Raw genomic sequence first — 19,029 nt, forward strand, 5'->3', positions numbered from 1 at the left:
TATATAGACTCTTTAGCCTAAAGGCTGAGGGTATAAAGATCCATTACTACACTGTGCAACATTTTTAAGGTGATCTTGTGCAAACAATTCGAACTGAGGATTTTTTGAAAGTACAGACCCAAACGACAAGAAACCCTAGTTGGATTTTGTTGTGTCAGATCCAGCTCGGATTTTATGGCCCCATCTAAACATGGTTAAATATTGAGCTTTTAAAGAAATTCGGGGCTATATCTCTGAAACCAATGCGAATCTTCTTCTGACCTCTGAAGTAAATTTGTAGATAAAGACAAGAGTATAATATTTGGAGAAATAATGAACTCGAAAAACTACATCTATTGTCTTTTCGCACCGTATCTCCAAAACCGTTAATTTTTTCTGAATATTTTCTTTTGGAAAATATTCCCTGGAATGTAATACACAACTCTTCAGAACATGTCATTGTTGTAAAATGGCTCTATGCCGTTGTTTTCAGTACTTTTTTACACGACGATTTAATAAAAATATCAATAATGTAGTGAAATCCGAAATGCGAGAATAAACTGTTGGTGTGAACTGTGTTTGAAATACGTGTTGCAAAAGATATGATGCAAAATACCGCTGAAACAACACGAAGTAATCATTTTAGAGTTTCAGAATGTTCTAAAGGATTGTTGAGAACTTCATTTGGAAGATTTTCGCAAAAGGTTACTTGGTTCAACTCCCAATAGTTTAGCCGATACTGACCAGAATTTCAGCAATTATGTAAAATGACCCTACTAGGGTTTTTGTAGTCTAAATATGTACTTTCCAAAAATGCAGACAAGAAGTTGTTTGCATTTTCAGTGTTGCATAGTGCTATTCTACGAGAAGAGTCCACAATCTTTCTGAGAAAATAAAAAAAAAAAACTTTCGAACGGATCAACCAAATTTTGCACTTTGTAATATTTGGTCCAAACTTACTTTAAGTTCAAAGATGGGCCATAACGCTCCACTTCTTCGGGTACCTCCCCCACAAAAGTTCAAAAGTTTTTTGTAAAATGGTGTGAATGATAACTCTCGAAGGGAGCAATCGATTTGGTCCAAACTTTGCACATCGTATTGTTACGGAATTAGGGTTTGAACTTAATCCCGTGGAGACGTTGTTTTATTCCCCGATACGATTTGTACCAAATAAAACAGGGTTTGTTTTGGATTACGATTCTACAAAGCTTTATTGACGTTATTCACTTCAGTTACTCACACCAGACTTTATTTCTCTACTAGCACACAGCTTTTCTCCAGTAAGCACAAAGCCTTAATCTATTCTGGTTACTTCTTTATTTACACTTACGGTTTATAGCTCGCGGTTTATTCACAACTAACTCCCAGCCGCTCCTTTCCCCTATTCATATGTGCCTCTGCTACATAGACTGTTCTAGTCCCCTTGATCTGGGAGCTTCTACAATGTTCAGACGAACTGCTAACCAATTGGCAAATACACACATGTACGCACATACAAACAGACCGGTGAGTTTTTACAACTAATGGAGCTGCTTTAGTAAATGCGGGAGAGGAGAAGGGGTTACAATGTAGAAGCAAAATCGAATAGCCAAAGTAAATAGAATGAAAGAGTACAGCAACAATAGCTAAGTAAACAGTGCAAATTGAGACTAAGCAATAATATCATGATTGTAGTAATAGTTGTTGTTGCAGAAATAAATAAGAGAGAGAGAGAGAGAGAACTGAAAGCATACAATAACAACAAGATCATGAACTAAATCAATGGTGCACAAGAAGAGAATGCTTTTTTGGGTTTTTGTATGGGAAAGAGAGTTGTAGTTAACTTTTTCGTAAAGACGCGTGCATGGCTGAACTAAATGCTTAATGAAAGTTAACGTTACAATTCAAATTCTTAAATTAACAGAAATTCGTCTAAATTAACTTCAGTTTTCCAGTTACATTCGTAACAGTATTATTCCCTCCAGATATAGATCGGGTTCAAATATGGACTATCTCGTTCCTCACCTTCGGATACATCCCACTCAAAATTCAGAATCCCACATACATCCCACTCAAAATTTTTGCAGAATGTTATACTTGTGGGCCCTGCTATGACGGCGCAATCGTTTTAAGGTGTATCATGTGGTAAAAAATTTTTGGATTTTCTCACACAAGATCGATATATCTTCTCATATAAGATCGTTGAATCTTCTCATAGAAATCAGTGGATCTTCGTTTACAAGATCGCTTGGTATTCGTAATGAAGACCGACTGTCTTCCTACAGAATATCGATTAATGTTTGTATTGAAAGTTGATGAATTTTCTCATAGAATTTCTTAAAAACCTTAATCAGGTTGTCCATAAAATATCCCTTATATTCTCCTTTATATCGCGTCTATTAAGATGTCATTGGAATCCTTTGTAAAGAAGTATCCTTTGTTCTCTTATCCATAAAGTTTCCCATATCATCGAGATTATCTGTTTCTCTGTAAAGACTGTTTCTCTGTAAAGGCTATTTCCTTTAATTTTTCTACATACTGGGACCCTATAAACCCAAATATACGGCATTACATTGTCGGCCCATGTTTAGCATAGAACGATTTTGTTTGTCCTGATTACACGAACATGCAAAAAAAAAAAACAAGCTTAATAACAAATTGATCAAATTGGCGATATTGAATGAAATACTCGTATGCTATAATAGTTTGTGTTGTGTTGATCCTCAGCGCTGAAGTGTTTATCTCTTAGCACACATTCATATCTCTTCTGGCAATGCGATTTCGCAAGTGATTTCTCTTCAAGCATACAAATTCACACACACTCTTACACATAGATACCCAAATATTGAAAACAGCAACATTTGAACAAAAAAAATAATGCTTAAACGTTTTCAAATTGAGAAATGATCATTCAGTATTATTTGCAAAACGCTTGGAAACGGTTAAAGTAAAATTTATTTGAAGCGCTAGAAACGAACAAAAAAAAAATAAAACAAATAATTTCATACATCTTGGGCACACGCTTAAGACGTTTAACAAGAGTGCAAGAAAAAAAAATTAGAATCAATTTTTTAAAAATAAATAATTTAAATGCGTAACACGCCGCTGTCGAGACATTGAACTTGATTTTGTCGCTAGGCGTCAACAGCAACAAACAAATTAATATTAAAATAAATAGGTATAATATTTGTTGTTCTACATATAAGTATTTTAATGAATAATAACAGCCTATATATTGCTGTGAATGTAAACAACTTTTTCAAACATTTGTTTTCGTTTTTTTTGCTCTTTGTGTGTGTGGAAAATTTGTTTTGTTTTCGCAAAAAAAAAGAAAAGGAAAACAAAGCGTGCAGAAAAACGTATTGATCTTGTGTGTTGTTTTGCGAAAAAGTTGATGGCCAGCCAGACATTGTCTTGTGCGAAAAAGAAAAATTATTAAACAACAACAACACCATCAACAACAAACAAATAATAAAGAGCGGAAAATAATATTTGGCCCCATTGTCTGTGCCTTGTGGGGGTTTTCTTAGAATCGCCAAATATTCTTGCAAAATTAATATTTTAGCGTTGCGTTTAACAGTTTTGAAAAATAAAATTAAAAAAACACTTTGAAATACCTTAAGTGGTAAGCTTATTATATAAAACTGATGGATGCGTGTGGTTCCTAGTTTCCTGAAATTTCTTGTCGCCATTGTGTCTGTGGATTTTACACAAAAAATATATTCGAAAGATAATAAGTGTGTACGTGTGTGTGTGTTTGAATTCTGTGAAATAATTTATTTACCCAACAATGACTCGGTTAGGAGGTTATATACATATATTTTTTTAAATGTGTTTGCGTTCCAGAATCATATTTTATAATATATCGTAGAACTGAGTCACCAGAAACTGAAATTAAGGAAAAGGGAGTTGGTGAAAGAAATGAATTTTTAAAGTTTTTTTCTTCAGGATCAACTTAATATGACGTGAATAATTGAATGATTTTTTTTTTTGAGCATTTAAATAAACATTGAATTTTCAAGAAATTTAAATTTAGTGCTAATTTTTTCCAATAAAACAATAATCATAAATTTTGGAAGAGGATCTCGAAATATTTTTGAAGGAATAGTAGTAAATTTTTCAACATTTTTAGGTGTTTTGGAACACAAATTTGCGAAGAAATGCAGATTTTTAAAACCACCACCATAATTTGGAGGTTATAATCAAATTTAACATTCCGATTGTTACACATTGAAATATTCGTACGAAGGCCCCATAAAGTAGATATATATTCCTGATTAGCATAAGTCGATATAACCATGTCCGTCTGTTCCTCCGTCTTTCTGTTGAAATCAGGATACAGTTCGCAATTTTTAGATAGAGATTTATAATTTGGTACATAAGCTTCTATTATTCCTGGAATGTTTTGTTTTGCAAATGGACTATATCGGTACACGTTTTGATATAGCCCCCATAGAACGGTACCTCCCGCTTTTCGGTATTTTGAAGATTGTGGTCTCAATATCCAACCGAAATTGCCCATATTTGGTATTTAGTCTTAGTTGGGGGTATAACATTTTTCCAACTGAAAATTGTCGGCACACTTCCGCGCCTTCATATAACCCCCATAGAACGGTATATCCCGATTTCCGGTATTTTGAAGTTTGTGGCCTTAATGTCCCACCGAAATGGCTGAAATTTGGTATTTAGTCTTCCTTGTGTATATAAAACTTTCCCCCAGAAATATGTCACTATAGGTCAATATCTTCATATATCCCCCATAGGACGGCACCTCCCGATTTTCGGCATTTTGAAGGTTGTGCCTCAATTTCCCACCGAAATGACTGAAATATGGCATTTAGTCTTCGTTAGGGGTATAACATTTTTCGATATACGTCTATCTCCCGATTTTCGGCATTTTGAAGGTTGTGACCTCAACATCCCACCGAAATGGCTGAAATTTGATATTTAATCTTTTTTGGAGGGTATAAAACTTTCAACCTGAAATTTGTCGGTATATGTTCACTTCTTCATTGTACGGTACCTCCCGATTATCGGTATTTCGAAGGTTATGGCCTCAATATTCAACAGAAATGGCTGAAATTTGGGAATATAAAATATTCCAGAAGAGAATTATCAGTATAGGTCTAAGTCGTCATACCTTCTTATTTTCAGTATTTTAAAGATTATATCCTCAGAGAGTTGTTCCTATTTATTTCAACACAGTTCGTGGTAGAGGGTATACAAAGTTTGGCCCGGTTGAACTTACATGTTTAAATTTTAATTGTAAAGACGAATATGCCAGTTTTGGTTGGGTGCAGTGACCAGTATTAAACAAAATGTCCTGATCTTTAAAAATACGCTCAGCTATCACAAATTGCAATTTGTGTAATTTTATTTCCATGGTGGTTACTAAATTCGATAAATATGTATGTTGGACATTGTTTCAAACATGCCAAAAAGTAGTCTGAAGAAATTAAAACAAAAAAATAATTTTTCTTTAACATCGAACAAAGAAATGATATAACAAAGAACAGATGACGCCAGACCATTTATATCATTGACCTCCTATTTACTATATTTTGGTATTTTAACCTATACATAAGTATAATCAGATCATCATTCCAAAGTACAGTTTTTTTTTGAAAAGTGTGCATTACACAATTTTGAAAATTAAGAAATAAATATTACACCTCTACATAATTTTTTCTACACAAAAATTATACTAAGATTACTGAGAAAATTTTTTTCTATAGAAAGAATGTTTCTCAGGCTACTGAGGATTTTTTTCTATAGAAAAAAGTGTCCTCAGACTACTGAGGAATTTTTTTTCTGTAGAAACAGTGTCCTCGGACTATTGAGGAATTTTTTTCTATATAAAACATTGTCCTCAGACTACTGATTAATTTTTTTCTATAGAAAAAATGTCCTCAGACTACTGAGGAATTTTTGTCTATAAAAAAGTATCCTCAGGATTTGTTTCTATAGAAAAAAGGGTCCTCAGACTACTGCGGAATTTTTTTCTATAGAAGAAGTGTCCTCAGAATACTGAGAAAAAAATCCTCAGCAATCTGGTGACACTTTTTTCTATAGACAAAAATTCCTCAGTAGTCTGAGGACACTTTTTCTATAGAAAAAAATTCCTCAGTAGTCTGAGGACACTTTTTTCTATAGAAAAAAATCCTCAGCAGTCTGGTGACACACTTTTCTATAGAAAAAAATTCCTCATTAGTCTGAATTTTTTTCTATAAAAAAAGTGTCCTCAGACTACAGAGGAATTTTTGTTTAAGTGTCCTCAGACTACTGAGGAATTTTTGTCTATAAAAAAGTATCCTCAGGATTTGTTTCTATAGAAAAAAGGGTCCTCAGACTACTGCGGAATTTTTTTTCTATAGAAAAAGTGTCCTCAGACTACTGAGGACTTTTTGTCTATAGAAAAAAGTGTCCTCAGACTACTGAGGAATTTTTGTCTATAAAAAAGTATCCTCAGGATTTGTTTCTATAGAAAAAAGGGTCCTCAGACTACTGCGGAATTTTTTTCTATAGAAAAAGTGTCCCCAGACTACTGAGGAATTTTTGTCTATAGAAAAAAGTGTCCTCTGACTACTGAGGACTTTTTTCTATAGAAATTTTTGTCTATTAAGAAGTGTCCTCAGGATTTTTTCTATAGAAAAAAGTGTGCTCAGACCACTGAGGAATTTTTGTCTATAGAAAAAAGTGTCCTCTGACTACTGAGGACTTTTTTTCTATAGAAAAAAGTGTCCTCAGACTACTGAGGAATTTTTTCTATAGAAAAAAGTGTCCTCAGACTACTGTGGAATTTTTGTCTATTAAAAAGTGACCTCAGGATTTTTTCTATATAAAAAAGTGTGCTCAGACCACTGAGGAATTTTTGTCTATAGAAAAAAGTGTCCTCAGACTACTGAGGAATTTTTTTCTATAGAAAAAAGTGTCCTCAGACTACTGAGGAATTTTTGTCTATAAAAAAGTATCCTCAGGATTTGTTTCTATAGAAAAAAGGGTCCTCAGACTACTGCGGAATTTTTTTCTATAGAAAAAGTGTCCTCAGACTACTGAGGATTGTTTTCTATAGAAAAAAGTGTCCTCAGACTACTGAGGAAGTTTTGTCTATAGAAAAAAATGTCCTCTGACTACTGAGGACTTTTTTTCTATAGAAAAAAGCGTCCTCAGACTACTGAGGAATTTTTTCTATAGAAAAAAGTGTCCTCAGACTACTGTGGAATTTTTGTCTATTAAAAAGTGTCCTCAGGATTTTTTCTATAGAAAAAAGTGTGCTCAGACCACTGAGGAATTTTTGTCTATAGAAAAAAGTGTCCTCAGACTACTGAGGAATTTTTTTCTATAGAAAAAAGTGTCCTCAGAATACTGAGGAATTTTTGTCTATAGAAAAAAAAGTGTCCTCAGAATACTGAAGATTTTTTTCTAAAGAATAAAGTGTCCTCAGACTACTGAGGAATTTTTTTATAGAAAAAAGTGTCCTCAGACTATTGAGGAATCTTTTTCAATAAAAAAGTGTCCTCAGACTACTGAGGAATTTTTGTCTATAGAAAAAAGTGTCCTCAGACTACTGAGGAATTTTTTTCTATAGAAAAAAGTGTCCTCAGACTACTGAGGAATTTTTGTCTATAAAAAAGTATCCTCAGGATTTGTTTCTATAGAAAAAAGGGTCCTCAGACTACTGCGGAATTTTTTTCTATAGAAAAAGTGTCCTCAGACTACTGAGGATTTTTTTTCTATAGAAAAAAGTGTCCTCTGACTACTGAGGACTTTTTTTCTATAGAAAAAAGTGTCCTCAGACTACTGAGGAATTTTTTCTATAGAAAAAAGTGTCCTCAGACTACTGTGGAATTTTTGTCTATTAAAAAGTGTCCTCAGGATTTTTTCTATAGAAAAAAGTGTGCTCAGACCACTGAGGAATTTTTGTCTATAGAAAAAAGTGTCCTCAGACTACTGAGGAATTTTTTTCTATAGAAAAAAGTGTCCTCAGAATACTGAGGAATTTTTTTCTATAGAAAAAAGTGTCCTCAGAATACTGAGGAATTTTTGTCTGTAGAAAAAAAAGTGTCCTCAGAATACTGAAGATTTTTTTCTAAAGAATAAAGTGTCCTCAGACTACTGAGGAATTTTTTTATAGAAAACAGTGTCCTCAGACTATTGAGGAATCTTTTTCAATAAAAAAATGTCCTCAGACTACTGAGGAATTTTTGTCTATAGAAAAATTGTCCTCAGACTACTGAGGAATTTTTGTCTACCGAAAAAAGTGTCCTCAGACTACTGAGGAATTTTTTTCTATAGAAAAAAGTGTCCTCAGATTATTGAGGCATTTTTGTCTGTAGAAAAAAGTGTCCTCAGAATACTGAGCATTTTTTTCTATAGAAAAAAGTGTCCTCAGTCTACTGAGGATTTTTTTTCTATAGAAAAAAGTGTCCTCAGTCTACTGAGGAATTTTTTCTATAGAAAAAAGTGTCCTCCGTCCACTGAGGAATTTTTTTCTATAGAAAAAGTGGCCTCAGACTACTGAGGAATTTTTTTCTATACAAAAAGGGTCCTCAGACTACTGAGGAATTTTTTCTATAGAAAAACGTATCTTCAGATTACCGAGGACTTTTCTATAAAAATAACTGTGCTAATTATACTGAGAAAATTTTCTATAGGAAGAAATGTTCTCACATTTTTTCCGTAGCAAAAACTGTCCTCCGTGCACTGACGTTTTTTGTTCTATTGTCAATAGTGTCCTCAGACTTCGTAGAATTTTTTCTATAGAAAAAATGTCCTCAGATTACAAGGTATTTTTTTCTATGGAATTTTTTCTGAGGAATATTTTTCCTAAATAAAACGGTGTCTTCAGATTACTGTTTTAGTTTTTATAAAAAGATTGTACCCAGTTTACTGAGGAATTTATTTCTTTCTACAGAAAAAAGTGTCCTCAGTTTATTGAGGATTTTTTTCTATAGAAAATGTAAATCATTTTACTGCGATTTTTTTCTATAGAAAATGGGTCCTCATTTTATTGAAAAATTTTGTTTTTAAGAAAAAGGTGTCCCAGTTTACCGAGGAATTGTTGTCATTTGAAAAATTGCCCTCAGTTTAATGATGAATTTTTTCTATAGAAAAAAGTGTCCTCGTTTGCTGAAGAATTTTTTCTATAGAAAAAAGTGTTCTCAGTTTACTGAGGAATTTTATTCTATGGAAAAAGTCTTTTCAGTTTACTGAGGAATTTTATTCTATAGAAAAAAGTCTCCTCAGTTTACTGAGGAATCTTTTTCTATAGAAAAAAATTCTCACTTTACTGAGGATTTTTTCTATAGAAAAACTTCCTCATTTTAATAAGGAATTTTGTTACTCAGGAATTTTTTATATAAAAAAAGTGTTCTCACATTACTAAGGAATTTTTTTATGTAGAAAGGGTTGAGCCTACCGTAGATTTTTTATAGAAAAAAATGTCCCTATACTACTGAGAATGTTTTCTATAGAAAAGAATTTGTTATATAGATATTCTGACATTAATAAAATTAATTAATATTTCATTTCCTCTCTCTCTCTTTTCAGGTTCTAGCTAAATAAGATCTCACAACAACCATGGCCTCATCCAGGGAAAATGTTTGACAATTATTGAACTGATTCATGTTCATCAAAGAAAACTTGTGATATTTCAATTGGCCAAAAAAATTAAGTACTTACAACGAATACCAGACTAATATAATACCCACCTAGGCCTTCTATAAAAAAGTGTCTTTAAATTCACATATATTTTCCATCCACCACCAAATTACTAAATACTTAAAAACACTCACAACCATGGATTTCGATCACATCTTGGCAAAATGTGGCGACTTCAATCGTTACCAATTGCTTATATTGACTCTTTTTGGAGTCGTCAATGTCATTGTATCAATGCATTATTTTACACAGACTGTGATAAGTTTTGTACCGGATCACTGGTGCTATCACGAAAAGCTGGAGAATAAAACCTTTGATGAAATCGAGGCAATATATGCGAAATTTCCAAATCCCTCGTGTACGAAACTGGCCGATATTGATGGCACGAATGCGACGGCGAGTACGGAGAAATGCGATCGATGGATATATAAATATGATTTTGGTTATAGGAGTATGAATACGGAGGTAAGGGTAAAAAACATGAATTGTTTTTGATTAAAAAATAATTATCTTTTTTTTTCGTTTTAGCTAAACTGGGTATGTGAATCTTCGTACAAGGCCCGCATAGGTCAATCTTTGTTCTTTATTGGTTCAGTAGTTGGTACCCTATTGTACGGTTTGCTATCGGACAAAATAGGACGTTTGCCGGCCTTGATTTTGTCCAATCTTAGTGGGTTCATTGGTGACTTCTCAACCATTTTCACCACCAGTGTTACCTCATTTACATTTTGTCGCTTTATCTCAGGCCTGGCTGCCGATACAAATTTCTATCTAATGTATATTATAGGTAAGTTGGAGGAATTGTTTCAAATTCGAGTACCCAAAACCATGTAACCCATTCTGTTTCCTTACAGTCCTTGAATACCTCCGCCCTTCAATGCGCACATTTGGCCTCAACATTGCCGTAGGGGTTTTCTATACTCTGGGCTTAGTATTTACCCCATGGTTGGCAGTACTTGCCGGTCATTGGCAATACTATTTGGCTAGTACTTCCATACCCATCCTCTTTATTGCCTTCTATTATTTCATTGTCCAAGAGAGTGCCCAATGGCTGATCACTCGCAACGATATCGACGGTGCCATCAAAAGACTGAAACGTGTTGCCAAATTTAATGGTCGCAAAGTTACTGTCACGGAATTTGAAGAATTACGTAAATATTGTGAGAAACAACATCAAAAGCAGGGTGGTGATGATCAGAAGCGGTCGAATTTAATCGATATGTTCCGCACACCCCGAATGAGGAAACATACGCTGATTTTGTTTTTCAAATCGTAAGTAATAAATTATAAATAATTCCCAATAAAAAAAATCCTCTGTAGCCTGAGGACACATTTTTCTATAAAAAATGTTCCCTGAGAATGCAATTTTCATTTTTCTATAGAAAGATTTTCCTCAGTGCCTGAGGATACATTTTTCTATAAAAAATTTTACCCTATATCCTGAGAACACATTTTTCTATAGAAAATTTTTCCTCAGTACCCTGAGAATACATTTTTCTATAGAAAAATTTTACTCAATCGCCTGAGGATACATTTTGCTACAGAAAAATTTTCCTAAGTAGCCTGAGGATACATTTTTCTATAGAAAATGTTCCTCAGTATCCTGAGGATACATTTTTTATAGCAAAATTTTCCTCAGTCGCCTGAGGACACATTTTTCTATAGAAAAATTTTCATCAGTAGCCTGAGGATACATTTTTCTATAGAAAAATTTTCATCAGTAGCCTGAGGATACATTTTTCTATAGAAAAATTTTCATCAGTAGCCTGAGGATACATTTTTCTATAGAAAAATTTTCATCAGTAGCCTGAGGATACATTTTTCTATAGAAAAATTTTCATCAGTAGCCTGAGGATACATTTTTCTATAGAAAAATTTTCATCAGTAGCCTGAGGATACATTTTTCTATAGAAAAATTTTCATCAGTAGCCTGAGGATACATTTTTCTATAGAAAAATTTTCATCAGTAGCCTGAGGATACATTTTTCTATAGAAAAATTTTCATCAGTAGCCTGAGGATACATTTTTCTATAGAAAAATTTTCATCAGTAGCCTGAGGATACATTTTTCTACAGAAAAATTTTCATCAGTAGCCTAAGGATACATTTTTTTATAGAAAAAATTTCATCAGTAGCCTGAGGATACATTTTTCTATAGAAAAATTTTCATCAGTAGCCTGAGGATATATTTTTCTATAGAAAAATTTTCATCAATAGCCTGAGGATACATTTTTCTAAAGAAAAATTTTCATCAGTAGCCTGAGGATACATTTTTCTATAGAAAAATGTTCATCAGTAGCCTGAGGATACATTTTTCTATAGAAAAATTTTCATCAGTAGCCTGAGGATACATTTTTCTATAGAAAAATGTTCATCAGTAGCCTGAGGATACATTTTTCTATAGAAAAATTTTCATCAGTAGCCTGAGGATACATTTTTCTATAGAAAAATGTTCATCAGTAGCCTGAGGATACATTTTTCTATAGAAAAATTTTCATCAGTAGCCTGAGGATACATTTTTCTATAGAAAAATTTTCATCAGTAGCCTGAGGATACATTTTTCTATAGAAAAATTTTCATCAGTAGCCTGAGGATACATTTTTCTATAGAAAAATTTTCATCAGTAGCCTGAGGATACATTTTTCTATAGAAAAATTTTCATCAGTAGCCTGAGGATACATTTTTCTATAGAAAAATTTTCATCAGTAGCCTGAGGATACATTTTTCTACAGAAAAATTTTCATCAGTAGCCTAAGGATACATTTTTTTATAGAAAAAATTTCATCAGTAGCCTGAGGATACATTTTTCTATAGAAAAATTTTCATCAGTAGCCTGAGGATATATTTTTCTATAGAAAAATTTTCATCAATAGCCTGAGGATACATTTTTCTAAAGAAAAATTTTCATCAGTAGCCTGAGGATACATTTTTCTATAGAAAAATGTTCATCAGTAGCCTGAGGATACATTTTTCTATAGAAAAATTTTCATCAGTAGCCTGAGGATACATTTTTCTATAGAAAAATGTTCATCAGTAGCCTGAGGATACATTTTTCTATAGAAAAATTTTCATCAGTAGCCTGAGGATACATTTTTCTATAGAAAAATGTTCATCAGTAGCCTGAGGATACATTTTTCTATAGAAAAATTTTCATCAGTAGCCTGAGGATACATTTTTCTATAGAAAAATTTTCATCAGTAGCCTGAGGATACATTTTTCTATAGAAAAATTTTCATCAGTAGCCTGAGGATACATTTTTCTATAGAAAAATTTTCATCAGTAGCCTGAGGATACATTTTTCTATAGAAAAATTTTCATCAGTAGCCTGAGGATACATTTTTCTATAGAAAAATTTTCATCAGTAGCCTGAGGATACATTTTTCTACAGAAAAATTTTCATCAGTAGCCTAAGGATACATTTTTTTATAGAAAAAATTTCATCAGTAGCCTGAGGATACATTTTTCTATAGAAAAATTTTCATCAGTAGCCTGAGGATATATTTTTCTATAGAAAAATTTTCATCAATAGCCTGAGGATACATTTTTCTAAAGAAAAATTTTCATCAGTAGCCTGAGGATACATTTTTCTATAGAAAAATGTTCATCAGTAGCCTGAGGATACATTTTTCTATAGAAAAATTTTCATCAATAGCCTGAGGATACATTTTTCTAAAGAAAAATTTCCATCAGTAGCCTGAGGATACATTTTTCTATAGAAAAATTTTCATCAGTAGCCTGAGGATACATTTTTCTATAGAAAAAATTTCATCAGTAGCCTGAGGATACATTTTTCTATAGAAAAATTTTACTCAATCGCCTGAGGATACATTTTGCTACAGAAAAATTTTCCTAAGTAGCCTGAGGATACATTTTTCTATAGAAAATGTTCCTCAGTATCCTGAGGATACATTTTTTATAGCAAAATTTTCCTCAGTCGCCTGAGGACACATTTTTCTATAGAAAAATTTTCATCAGTAGCCTGAGGATACATTTTTCTATAGAAAAATTTTCATCAGTAGCCTGAGGATACATTTTTCTATAGAAAAATTTTCATCAGTAGCCTGAGGATACATTTTTCGATAGAAAAATTTTCATCAGTAGCCTGAGGATACATTTTTCTATAGACAAATTTTCATCAGTAGTCTGAGGATTCATTTTTCTATAGAAAAATTTTCATCAGTAGTCTGAGGATACATTTTTCTATAGAAAATTTTTCATCAGTAGCCTGAGGATACATTTTTCTATAGAAAAATTTTCATCAGTAGCCTGAGGATACATTTTTCTATAGAAAAATTTTCATCAGTAGCCTGAGGATACATTTTTCTATAGAAAAATTTTCATCAGTAGCCTGAGGATACATTTTTCTATAGAAAAATTTTCATCAGTAGCCTGAGGATACATTTTTCTATAGAAAAATTTTCATCAGTAGCCTGAGGATACATTTTTCTATAGAAAAATTTTCATCAGTAGCCTGAGGATACATTTTTCTATAGAAAAATTTTCATCAGTAGCCTGAGGATACATTTTTCTATAGAAAAATTTTCATCAGTAGCCTGAGGATACATTTTTCTACAGAAAAATTTTCATCAGTAGCCTAAGGATACATTTTTCTATAGAAAAATTTTCATCAGTAGCCTGAGGATATATTTTTCTATAGAAAAATTTTCATCAATAGCCTGAGGATACATTTTTCTAAAGAAAAATTTTCATCAGTAGCCTGAGGATACATTTTTCTATAGAAAAATTTTCATCAGTAGCCTGAGGATACATTTTTCTATAGAAAAATTTTCATCAATAGCCTGAGGATACATTTTTCTAAAGAAAAATTTCCATCAGTAGCCTGAGGATACATTTTTCTATAGAAAAATTTTCATCAGTAGCCTGAGGATACATTTTTCTATAGAAAAAATTTCATCAGTAGCCTGAGGATACATTTTTCTATAGAAAAATTTTCATCAGTAGCCTGAGGATACATTTTTCTATAGAAAAATTTTCATCAATAGCCTGAGGATACATTTTTCTAAAGAAAAATTTTCATCAGTAGCCTGAGGATACATTTTTTCTATAGAATAATTTTCATCAATAGCCTGAGGATACATTTTTCTATAGAAAAATTTTCATCAATAGCCTGAGGATACATTTTTCTAAAGAAAAATTTTCATCAGTAGCCTGAGGATACATTTTTCTATAGAAAAATTTTCATCAGTAGCCTGAGGATACATTTTTCTATAGAAAAATTTTCATCAGTAGCCTGAGGATACATTTTTCTATAGAAAAATTTTCATCAGTAGCCTGAGGATACATTTTTCTATAGAAAAATTTTCATCAATAGCCTGAGGATACATTTTTCTAAAGAAAAATGTTCATCAGTAGCCTGAGGATACATTTTTCTATAGAAAAATTTTCATCAGTAGCCTGAGGATACATTTTTCTATAGAAAAATTTTCATCAGTAGCCTGAGGATACATTTTTCTATAGAAAAATTTTCATCAGTAGCCTAAGGACAGATTTTGCTATAGAAAAATTTCCCTCAGTAGCCTGATGACACATTTTTCTGTAGAAAAATTTTCATCAATAGCCTGAGGATAAATTTTGGTATAGAAGATTTTCATCAGTAGCCTGAGGATGACATTTTCTATACAAAATTTTTCCTCAGTAGCCTGTGGATGAAACTTTCTATAGAAAATTTTTCCTCAGTAGCCTGAGGATGAAATTTTCTATAGAAAAATTTTCCCCAGTAGCCTGAGGATGAAATTTTCTATAGACAAATTTTCCTCAGTAGCCTGAGGATTCATTTTTTATAGAAAAAATTCCCTCAGTAGCCTAAGGACACATTTATCCATAGAAAAATTTTCCTCAGTAGCCTGAGGATGGATTTTTCTATAGAAAAATTTTCATCAGTAGCCTGAGGATGGATTTTTCTATAGAAAAATTTTCATCAGTAGCCTGAGGATGGATTTTTCTATAGAAAAATTTTCATCAGTAGCCTGAGGATGGATTTTTCTATAGAAAAATTTTCATCAGTAGCCTGAGGATGGATTTTTCTATAGAAAAATTTTCATCAGTAGCCTGAGGATGGATTTTTCTATAGAAAAATTTTCATCAGTAGCCTGAGGATGGATTTTTCTATAGAAAAATTTTCATCAGTAGCCTGAGGATACATTTTTCTATAGAAAAATTTTCATTAGTAGCCTGAGGATACATTTTTCTATAGAAAAATTTTCATCAGTAGCCTGAGGATACATTTTTCTATAGAAAAATTTTCATCAGTAGCCTGAGGATACATTTTTCTATAGAAAATTTTTCCTCAGTAGCCTGAGGACACATTTTTCTATAGAAAATTTTTCCTCAGTAGCCTGAGGACACATTTTTCTATAGAAAATTTTTCCTCAGTAGCCTGAGGACACATTTTTCTATAGAAAATTTTTCCTCAGTAGCCTGAGGATGAAATTTTCTATAGAAAATTTTTCCTCAGTAGCCTGAGGATGAAATTTTCTATAGAAAATTTTTCCTCAGTAGCCTGAGGATGAAATTTTCTATAGAAAATTTTTCCTCAGTAGCCTGAGGATGAAATTTTCTATAGAAAATTTTTCCTCAGTAGCCTGAGGATGAAATTTTCTATAGAAAATTTTTCCTCAGTAGCCTGAGGATGAAATTTTCTATAGAAAATTTTTCCTCAGTAGCCTGAGGATGAAATTTTCTATAGAAAATTTTTCCTCAGTAGCCTGAGGATGAAATTTTCTATAGAAAATTTTTCCTCAGTAGCCTGAGGATGAAATTTTCTATAGAAAATTTTTCCTCAGTAGCCTGAGGATGAAATTTTCTATAGAAAATTTTTCCTCAGTAGCCTGAGGATGAAATTTTCTATAGAAAATTTTTCCTCAGTAGCCTGAGGATGAAATTTTCTATAGAAAATTTTTCCTCAGTAGCCTGAGGATGAAATTTTCTATAGAAAATTTTTCCTCAGTAGCCTGAGGATGAAATTTTCTATAGAAAATTTTTCCTCAGTAGCCTGAGGATGAAATTTTCTATAGAAAATTTTTCCTCAGTAGCCTGAGGATGAAATTTTCTATAGAAAATTTTTCCTCAGTAGCCTGAGGATGAAATTTTCTATAGAAAATTTTTCCTCAGTAGCCTGAGGATGAAATTTTCTATAGAAAATTTTTCCTCAGTAGCCTGAGGATGAAATTTTCTATAGAAAATTTTTCCTCAGTATCATGAGGACGGAATTTTCTATAGAAAATTTTTCCTCAGTATCATGAGGACGGAATTTTCTATAGAAAAATTTTCCTCAGTATCCTGAAGACGGAATTTTCTATAGAAAAATTTTCCTCAGTATCCTGAAGACGGAATTTTCTATAGAAAATTTTTCCTCAGTATCCTGAAGACGGAATTTTCTATAGAAAATTTTTCCTCAGTATCCTGAGGACGGAATTTCCTATAGAAAATTTTTCCTCAGTATCCTGTGGATGGAATTTTCTGTAGAAAGTTTTTCCTTAGTAGCTTGAGGATGGAATATTCTATAGAACGTTTTTCCATAGTAGCTTGAGGATGGAATTTTCTATAGAAAAATTTTCATCAGTAGCCTGAAGATGGAATTTTCTATAGAAATATTTCCTATTGAAAATGTGCCTCAGTACCCTGAGGATGGATTTTTCTATACAAAATTTTCCCTCAGTAGCTTGAGAATGGGTTTATCTATAAGAAAATATATTCCGCAATAGCCTAGGAATGGATTATTGTTCTGTTAAATTTATTTTTTTTTCTTATCTTTCTTCTCTTCCTTTCAGCATGGTCATCACCCTTTGCTATGACGTCGTCTCCCGCAACGTAGAGGGTATGGGTATCTCGCCCTTTATTATGTTCTCTTTGAGTGCCTTGGTTGTGTTGCCCTCCAGTTTAATGTTGGTTCTTCTACAAGATCGTATTGGCCGTAAAGGTATGGCTTCTGGATCTCTACTTGTGGGAGGATTTTTCACGGTGGCTGCTGGTATTGCCATTGCCTATCAAAAACAAAATCATAATGCCATTCTACTGGCATGTCTAACAATAGCGGCACGTTTTGGTGTGGCCATATCATATGAATCGGGATCACAGTATGCCACCGAACTGATACCAACCTGCGTGCGAGGTCAAGGTGTGGCAGCGGTACATGTTGCCGGGTTTGCAGCCTCCTTCTTGGCCCCCTATATTATGTATTTGGGTACATTCTTTAAGGCTGCACCATCAATGATCCTGGGTGTGTTGTTCTTTGCCGGGTCACTGGTGTGTCTGATGTTGCCCGAGACCTTAAATAAGTAAGTTGTTTGTAATTGGATGGGGGATTGGATGGGATTTATTAATGATTTATTTTTCTTTTCCTTGCAGGACCCTACCCAAAACCCTGGAGGAGGGAGAAGTGTTTGGTAAAGGTGAACGCATGTTTGATTTCCCTTGTCTAGCGAAAAATAAGTCTGATGAAGATTCAGATTCTGAAATGGAACCCTATGTTAAGCGTAAGGACTCACTGACTGCCGGTCTGGAACATGGCAATGGCAGCATTCACCCTTTGCGCCAAGATTTAATTGACGATAATAGCAACAGCTGTACATAAAATCCCCATAAGAAAAAAACTAAACTTAGTGAAGCACCTCCATGCGATAACCCTCTTCCATTTCCATCGTTCATCTCTGCTAAAACTTATAAGAATTTATGCAAATAAGTATTTTTATATATGAAAGAAAAGAAAATTCAATTAAATATAGGCTCGCTTAGGCTTAAGGTTTATGAACAAAGTATGCCTTTACTATATATTCGGAAAATTTACTTAAAACAAAGAAAATTAAGTAAAAAAATATTTTCTACTTAATATTAGTCTAAGAATTCCAATTACATAGATATACATATATCCATACTTATATACGTACATACATAGAATAATAAATAATTTATATAAATTAATCAATAATTAAGAAAGGACATAGGTCTGAACCTTGCTTAGGGACTTACAACACAAATGGTAACTAAACAAAAGAAAAAAAAAAACAGATTATTATTTAGGAAACATTAGCCAAAAAAGCGTTTTTATTATTTTTTGAAAAAATTTGTGTTAAGTTTTTTTTCGAAATTTTACAGTAGAGGAAGAAAATGACGGCTAAATTGGGGAATATTACAAAAACTCGGTCTCATAGAGCTGTAATTATTTCACATCCTTAGTAAGAAAATAATATCTCTTTTCCATAATTTTGTTATAACCTTGTTCTACTGTGCATAGTATTTAAATATCAATTTTGTACCTAATTTTTTTCTTTGTTTATTATAATTTTTTGTGTTTACTGTAAATATGCTCCACTAAATTTAACATTTATACACTTTAGACTTTAGATCAGTGTCTAGGAATATTTAAGCTACATTTTTTCTGTTTATCTTTTTA

At 32.6% G+C, this 19,029-nt stretch overlaps 1 protein-coding gene across 1 annotated transcript; it reads left to right on the forward strand.

Annotated features, from left to right (window-relative positions):
* Window positions 1-2,863: 2,863 nt before the first annotated feature.
* On the forward strand, window positions 2,864-18,346 carry LOC141401548 (organic cation transporter protein). The gene is made up of 6 exons (XM_073981852.1): window positions 2,864-3,136; window positions 9,508-10,083; window positions 10,147-10,405; window positions 10,473-10,890; window positions 17,408-17,914; window positions 17,985-18,346. The coding sequence occupies exons 2-6, from the start codon at window positions 9,757-9,759 to the stop codon at window positions 18,208-18,210; spliced, it is 1,737 nt and encodes a 578-aa protein (XP_073837953.1). The 5' UTR covers window positions 2,864-3,136; window positions 9,508-9,756; the 3' UTR covers window positions 18,211-18,346.
* The last annotated feature ends 683 nt before the right edge of the window (window positions 18,347-19,029 follow it).

This window comes from Musca autumnalis, unplaced genomic scaffold, assembly GCF_047663935.1.
Source record: "Musca autumnalis isolate F117 unplaced genomic scaffold, ASM4766393v1 scaffold_1, whole genome shotgun sequence".
Lineage (NCBI taxonomy): Eukaryota > Metazoa > Arthropoda > Insecta > Diptera > Muscidae > Musca > Musca autumnalis.

Bases quoted from the DNA above. Each gene is read 5' to 3' on its own strand.
- LOC141401548 (XM_073981852.1), top strand. From the start codon at position 9,757: ATGGATTTCGATCACATCTTGGCAAAATGTGGCGACTTCAATCGTTAC. The intron at 10,406-10,472 runs GTAAGTTGGAGG...GTTTCCTTACAG, and splicing joins CTATCTAATGTATATTATAG to TCCTTGAATACCTCCGCCCT. The intron at 17,915-17,984 runs GTAAGTTGTTTG...TTTTCCTTGCAG, and splicing joins TTGCCCGAGACCTTAAATAA to GACCCTACCCAAAACCCTGG.